This window comes from Pagrus major, chromosome 8, assembly GCF_040436345.1.
Source record: "Pagrus major chromosome 8, Pma_NU_1.0".
NCBI classification, from domain to species: Eukaryota; Metazoa; Chordata; class Actinopteri; order Spariformes; family Sparidae; genus Pagrus; species Pagrus major.
This window is the reverse complement of record NC_133222.1, coordinates 849100-856867: the sequence shown is the minus strand read 5'-3', so window position 1 is coordinate 856867 and position 7768 is coordinate 849100. Positions and strand designations below refer to the sequence as shown.

General features: G+C 40.8%; 1 protein-coding gene across 1 annotated transcript; it reads right to left on the bottom strand.

The window, feature by feature from the left end:
- Positions 1-510: 510 nt before the first annotated feature.
- Positions 511-4295, bottom strand: chrm4b (cholinergic receptor, muscarinic 4b). Its single transcript, XM_073471342.1, has 2 exons — positions 3427-4295; positions 511-2472 (listed from the first exon to the last, which is right to left on the bottom strand). The coding sequence occupies exon 2, from the start codon at positions 2465-2467 to the stop codon at positions 1181-1183; it is 1287 nt and encodes a 428-aa protein (XP_073327443.1). The 5' UTR covers positions 2468-2472; positions 3427-4295; the 3' UTR covers positions 511-1180.
- Between the last annotated feature and the right edge of the window lie 3473 nt (positions 4296-7768).

Here is a 7768-nt window from a genome sequence, read left to right as displayed (position 1 = left end):
TCTGCACATGCGCAGTAAGATGGAATAGTCCAATGTAGGGGACTGAAGGGGGGTCCTGGGACTCTCGGAGTGGATTCAGCTTTGTGACGATGTTTTAGTGAATGGATTTTTTTGTTAAAACATAATAAATTAGCGAAAAGTAGAATTAAACTTTATTAATCAGAAGTCTGTGAGGAGTTTTATCTGGCTCTTGGTAGCTTTGGGCTGAAGACTGTTGCCGACCTTTTCCTGATGGTAGGTCCCCCTCTGGTCACACTGTTCACCCTGCAGCACGTTTACCAGACTCCCTTAACAAATCAGGTGATTTTAAGAGTTGTTTCATGAGGAGAAACTTTATAACGTAGTGAAACTCTGTCTCTGACAGATTCTGAATCTTTGTCTCCTTCTTGTAAATTCAGCATTAAATGAAAACAGTAAGTTGTGTGTTTCCTTGTAAAAAGTGTCAGTTTGTGGCAGCATGGCTGCACCAGCCTGTCTGCTTCTGTGTCTAAAGTGCTAAAGTCTGACCTGCCAACATTTAGCAGCTGTTTGAACACACTGTTTACACTGATTTCACCATTTACACTCAATTTATGACAGAAGAAACATTTTATTGATCTAAACATGTCACATTTTACAGATACACTAAACAGTAACCAGTATAGGCGACTTCTTTGTCCCCAGACTCCCTTAACAAATGTGCCAGTTTAGTGAGTTGTTGAGTTGGAGACACTTTATAAACTGTGTGAAACTCTGTCTCTGACTGATTCTGACTTATTTGTTCCTTCTTGTAAATTCAGCAAATGTTCTACATGAACTTCTTTCTGTCTTTGAGTAGAAACATGGAGTCTGTTTGTCTCACTGATGGACGGGTTTGTTTCATACAGAGCAGGAAGTGACATCACATCACAGGTGGTCACTCAGACGCAGGTTAATGTAGCTGTGAACTGACGGACTGAGAGCTGAACACTGATCGATCACTCAGAACGGCAGGTGACAGCAGGTGTGATTTTTAAATGTCCAATCACAGAGCTTTAAACCCTGTGAGAGCTGTGTGGTAAACTGAAGAGAACCACGTTGACAAAAGTTGATCCTCACTTTATTTTTGGGTTCTGGGTCAGTGTTGGACCAGCTCAGCAGCTGCAGTGTGATGTTTTGGTCCACACTGAGTTGACGTCAGCTGAGCCTCGTGTCGTCGCAGCTACCTGCTGCAGCGCAGGAGGCTGCAGAAGGTCTTCCTGAAGGTGATGTTGCACAGAGCGTAGCAGCCGGGGTTGATGGCGCTGTTGATGTAACAGAGCCAGTATCCTGTGGTCCACAGGACGCTGGGGATGCAGACGTGACAGAAGGCTGCGATGACGGCCAGGATGTTGTACGGCGTCCAGGTGAGGATGAAGGCCAGGAGGATGGCCAGGATGGTCTTGGTGACCCTCCTCTCCCTCGCCAGCACCCGCCGCCTCCGTCTCTCCTGAGACTTGAAGCCGGGACAGGCGGAGAAAGCTGCCGAGGCCGTCCTGTGGAGGTCGGTGTTGGACGAGGAGTCATTTTCGATCTTGTTGTAGTCCTGGTTCCGGGGGTGGCGTGCAGCGGCCCGCGGGTGACACGGCTGGGGGGCAGGACAGACGTCTGCCGGCTCCGACGTGTCGACAGGACTTCTGGAAGCTTTCTGGTTCCTTCTGGTCTTCGGAGTGCTGGAATCTGATTGGTTCAGGGACACATCTGAGCCCGGGTCACTGGTCACCCAGCTCCGCCGTTTCAGGAGGAAGTCTTTAATGGACGGACTGGACGTCCTGAGCGCGCCTCGCTCTGACCTGAGCGCGCTCATGCGCCTGCGGCTGGCGGCGGACAGGCTGCTGTACAGGCCGATCATTACGAAGGCCGGCAGGTAGAAAGAAGGAAGTGTTGTTCCCAAAGTGACGGCGGGGCTGGCGAGGAGCTGGGTGTAACACTCCCCATCGGGAACGACACGTCTGCCGCCAAGCGTCTGCCAGCAGAGGATGGCGGGGGCCCAGAGGACAAAGGACAGCAGCCAGGCGGCTCCAATCATCAGGCCGGCCATCCTGCCCGTTCGCCGCGCCGGATAGCTGAGCGGCCACGTCATGCAGAGGTAACGATCCAGACTGATGAGCAGCAGGTTCATGACGGAGGCATTGCTCACCACGTGGTCCACGACGAGCCACATGTCACAGACCGCGGCCCCCAGGGGCCAGCGGCCCCACAGCAGGTAGAGCGTGTACAGGTTCATGGAGAGCAGGCCGACAACCAGGTCAGCCACCGCCAGGCTCAACAGGAAGTAGTTGTTGACGGTCCGCAGGTGACGGTTCACCTTGATGGACAGGATCACCAGCGTGTTGCCGAGCACAGTGATGATGCTGAGGGAGACGGTTACCATGACGATGAGGATCAGCTGAGCAGTGCTGTAGGGACATTCTGCCCCGACCGCAGGCTGACAGGAGGCGTTGAGGTCAGGCTCAGGTGCTGGTCTCATGATGCCTGAAAACACACACACACACACACACACACACACACACACACACACACACACACACACACACACACACACATTAAACATTAAACATTAATTTTCTGCACTGTAAAACAAACGGTAATAACGTCAGCAGGGGCGCAAAACATTGTAAATGATGACCACAAGGAAGCTCTTACTGAGGCTGGTGAGAGAACAAACAAACTGTGGTGATCAGATATAAACTGCTTTCTGTGTATGACTTCAGATGCTGAAAATGTTTTGGCATGATAATCTTTCAGTTCAACTATTTTTCACTTGTCTCTCTGAGCTTCCATACAATCACAAGCTCCCTCAATTAACTGACTTCCTTTTTCCCCTGGAGGACCAAACTGTGATTTAATGATGGACCACAGGCCAAAAGCAAAACTCTTGTGTGAAGATGAAAAATGGTATATGGAAGCCCTGAAGGCAAGTGATATACAAAACAAAAAGAAAACTGGTGATTCATTTTCAAAGTCAGATATAAACTGCTTTCTCTCTTTGTTTTTTATAACTTTAGAAATATGTGAAGACATTTTTTTGCCAGGATAATATTTTGAGTTTCTTCCCTACGCAGCACTGATCGAGAGGAAAAGTGCAACTACTGAAGTGTCGGTATCTCAGAACTGTACTTAAGGGATAATTATATATTTGTATATACAGTCCAGAATATTTCTATTCATTTCTGTTGATCCATGAATCAATTACCTGACTGAAGTTTCAGCTCACAAGTGATCACAGTCCAAATGTGTTTACATGAGCTGGAAAAAGGCGTTTTGGATCATTCAAGTTAAAAACAAAAAGGAAATAATTGAAAATTCTATTTTTTTTTTAACCCAGTCATAAATTTGACAATCAGCTGAACAGACTAGATCCTGAGTGAAGAGACTGAGGTGAAAGAGATATGAAGAAGGTTCTGAACAGAGTTCAGCCCAACTTACCTGCTGGTGGTGGACCAGTTGATGTGGACCGGTTGGCGGTGGACCGGTTGGCAGTGGACCGGTTGGCAGTGGACCAGATGATGCTGGACCAGTTGAGGTGGACCAGTTGGTGGTGGACCAGTTGGCTGTGGACCAGTTGGTGCTGGACCAGTTGATGTGGACCAGTTGATGTGGACCAGTTGAGGTGGACCAGTTGGTGGTGGAGCTGCTGTCTGTGCTCACATCACCTCCTCGGCAGCGTCTCCTCCGTCAGGCGGCAGCAGCAGCAGTTTATATGCGGCGGAGGAATCCCTCATTCCTTCTCATTAGCAGGCTGGAGGCTCCGCCTGCGTCTCCCCATCAGACGTCACCTGCTGCTGGAACCTCCTCACATCAGATCAGACTCTGTTCATATGGGACGTAACGACCGAGTCCTGCTTCATTCACACTGACGCCAATAAGAGTCTGAACCCCGTCTGAAGCTTTTACTGTTTCATGTACTTCAGTTAAAGTTCTAATACCACAGTGTAAAAATACTCTGTTACAAGTAAGCTGCTTGTTTGTCGTATAAATCAGGAAAACTTGTCAACACAGTAAAATGTCCCGTGTGTCTGTCAGATGATTGTGACTCAGTCATTGATAGAAAGCAGCATTTTACTGTTGGAGCTGTTGAGGTGGAGCTCATGTTGAAATATTTCTATGGAGGACTGAGCTGCCAAAATTAAAAATGCTTTAAATAAGAAAGAAATGTCTCATTAATGCAAACGTGACATTAAATGCACCAAAAATGATCAAATCAGTTTTATTTATAAAGCCCAAAATCACCTCACATTGCCTCAGGGGGCTTATACTATATTAACACTGCAAATAAATGTAATCATGAATTAATTTAGAAAATACAACAAATTATTATCTTTACATTGTAGTATTTATGTATATTCTATCAAAATGCAAAACGAAAACTACAGAAATAAAATGAACCTAAAGATTGGTACATTAATACACATTTTAATATTTATGTACATTCCAATGAAAATTTTCCAGTTTATTCAATAATTTATACATTTTTAAGTTGATTTATTGACATATTTGTTTCTGTATTGATTTTTGTTAGTTCTTTTCACTAATACATATGTAAATTAATTAATAAAAAATGAATAAAATAATAAATACAGAAGCAAATTAAAACAGAAATATCAATTTATGTCACTTTTTTTACATTAATAAATGCCTACATGTATTTTTAATATTTTGGTGCATTTAATTATTAGTTAATTGACTCATCATTTCAGCTGTTCTTTTATAAACTGTCGTTTAATTTATAACAAAACATAATTTGTAAACTTTCGTTTCGTGTGTAAAGTAACTTGTAACTAAAGCTCTGTAGTGGAGTAGAAGTGTAATTAGCAGGAAAAGACAAGTACCTCAAAATATACTGAAGTACAGTAATTGAGTAAATGTACTTGGTTACATTCCACCACTGAAGTCTGACATCACTCTCCGCCTGAAGTGACCTTTACTGAGGCAGAAGAAGTTGAAGAGTTCTGGATCGTTTTCAGAACCCGTTCCTGAGTGTTGTGAAGGCGAGTAAACGCAGTAACTGAAGAGTTACAGCTTCAGTCTGAGCTGAACGTGTTCAGAACACTGTGACTACAAACGACCGAAGTGTTTGGACGTCTCGTCTCCGACTGTTTTAAATAGACCGTAAACGCAACATTCAGCAGACATCACAGAAACATCCAGAGTGTAAACAGACGGAACCAACAGCACCGTGGAGGGAGAAGAAGTATCCGGATACTTCAGTAAAAGTACCACTAGCAGGAACATCATCATGTTCTATAAGATCATCATCATGTTCTATATGATCATCATGTTCTATAAGATCATCATCATGTTCTATAAGATCATCATCATGTTCTATAAGATCATCATGTTCTATAAGATCATCATGTTCTATATGATCATCATGTTCTATAAGATCATCATGTTCTATATGATCATCATCATGTTCTATAAGATCATCATCATGTTCTATAAGATCATCATGTTCTATAAGATCATCATGTTCTATAAGATCATCATCATGTTCTATAAGATCATCATGTTCTATAAGATCATCATGTTCTATATGATCATCATGTTCTATAAGATCATCATCATGTTCTATAAGATCATCATGTTCTATAAGATCATCATGTTCTATAAGATCATCATCATGTTCTATAAGATCATCATCATGTTCTATAAGATCATCATCATGTTCTATATGATCATCATCATGTTCTATAAGATCATCATCATGTTCTATAAGATCATCATGTTCTATATGATCATCATCATGTTCTATATGATCATCATCATGATCTATAAGATCATCATCTTCTATAAGATCATCATCTTCTATAAGATCATCATGTTCTATAAGATCATGTTCTATAAGATCATCATCATGTTCTATAAGATCATCATGTTCTATAAGATCATCATCATGTTCTATATGATCATCATGTTCTATAAGATCATCATGTTCTATAAGATCATCATCATGTTCTATATGATCATCATCATGTTCTATAAGATCATCATCATGTTCTATAAGGTCATCATGTTCTATAAGATCATCATGTTCTATATGATCATCATCATGTTCTATATGATCATCATCATGATCTATAAGATCATCATCTTCTATAAGATCATCATGTTCTATAAGATCATCATCATGTTCTATAAGATCATCATCATGTTCTATAAGATCATCATCATGTTCTATATGATCATCATCATGATCTATAAGATCATCATCATGTTCTATAAGATCATCATCATGTTCTATAAGATCATCATGTTCTATAAGATCATCATCATGTTCTATATGATCATCATCATGTTCTATAAGATCATCATCATGTTCTATAAGATCATCATCATGTTCTATAAGATCATCATGTTCTATAAGATCATGTTCTATAAGATCATCATCATGTTCTAAGATCATCATCATGTTCTATAAGATCATCATGTTCTATAAGATCATCATGTTCTATATGATCATCATCATGTTCTATAAGATCATCATGTTCTAAGATCATCATGTTCTATAAGATCATCATGTTCTATATGATCATCATCATGTTCTAGATCATCATGTTCTATAAGATCATCATGTTCTATAAGATCATCATCATGTTCTATAAGGTCATCATGTTCTATAAGATCATCATCATGTTCTATAAGATCATCATCATGTTCTATATGATCATCATCATGTTCTATAAGGTCGTCATGTTCTATAAGATCATCCTGTTCTATAAGATCATCATCATGTTCTATAAGATCATCATCATGTTCTATATGATCATCATGTTCTATAAGATCATCATCATGTTCTATAAGATCATCATCATGTTCTATATGATCATCATCATGTTCTATAAGATCATCATGTTCTATAAGATCATGTTCTATAAGATCATCATGTTCTATAAGATCATCATGTTCTAAGATCATCATGTTCTAAGATCATCATGTTCTAAGATCATCATCATGTTCTATAAGATCATCATCATGTTCTATAAGATCATGTTCTATAAGATCATCATCATGTTCTATATGATCATCATGATGTTCTATAAGATCATCATCATGTTCTATATGATCATCATGATGTTCTATAAGATCATCATCATGTTCTATAAGATCCTGTTCTATAAGATCATCATGTTCTATATGATCATCATGTTCTATAAGATCATCATCATGTTCTATAAGATCATCATCATGTTCTATAAGATCATCATAGAAAAGAAACTGTTGGTTTGTTCCTTCCTCCACCGATGAGGTCACGTTCTCACTCGTGTTGGTTTGTCAGCAGGATTACACAAAAACTACGGGACAGATTTCCACCAAACTCAGAGGGAGGATGAGTCTCGGCCCAGAATAGACCTCATTAACTTCTGGTGCTGATCCAGATGAAGAGACGGATCCAGGAATTTTTTCTCACTTTAACATTTTGTGACAGGACGATTTTCAACATTTTAATTTATTTCTCTGGAAATAATGACGCAAGAAACGGGCGTATTCAGGTGGCTGGTGTCTATTGGGACGTTCATCTTAGTGCTTCTAGATGACACATAAGGTCAATGAAAAGATGCAAATAGTCACAAATGCGCGTGTTTGCGGCGGACAGTGTTTGCGGCGGACAGTGTTTGCACGTCGCGTGAGTTGAAAATATTTAACTCAAGCGAGGACTCGGCGTGATGCTGTATCTGAAGCTTATCAGTGTTGACATCCACACTGACATCATGATGTTAACGTTGCTGATGTCACAATGGAGGAGATAATAACCACTAATCATGGCCGT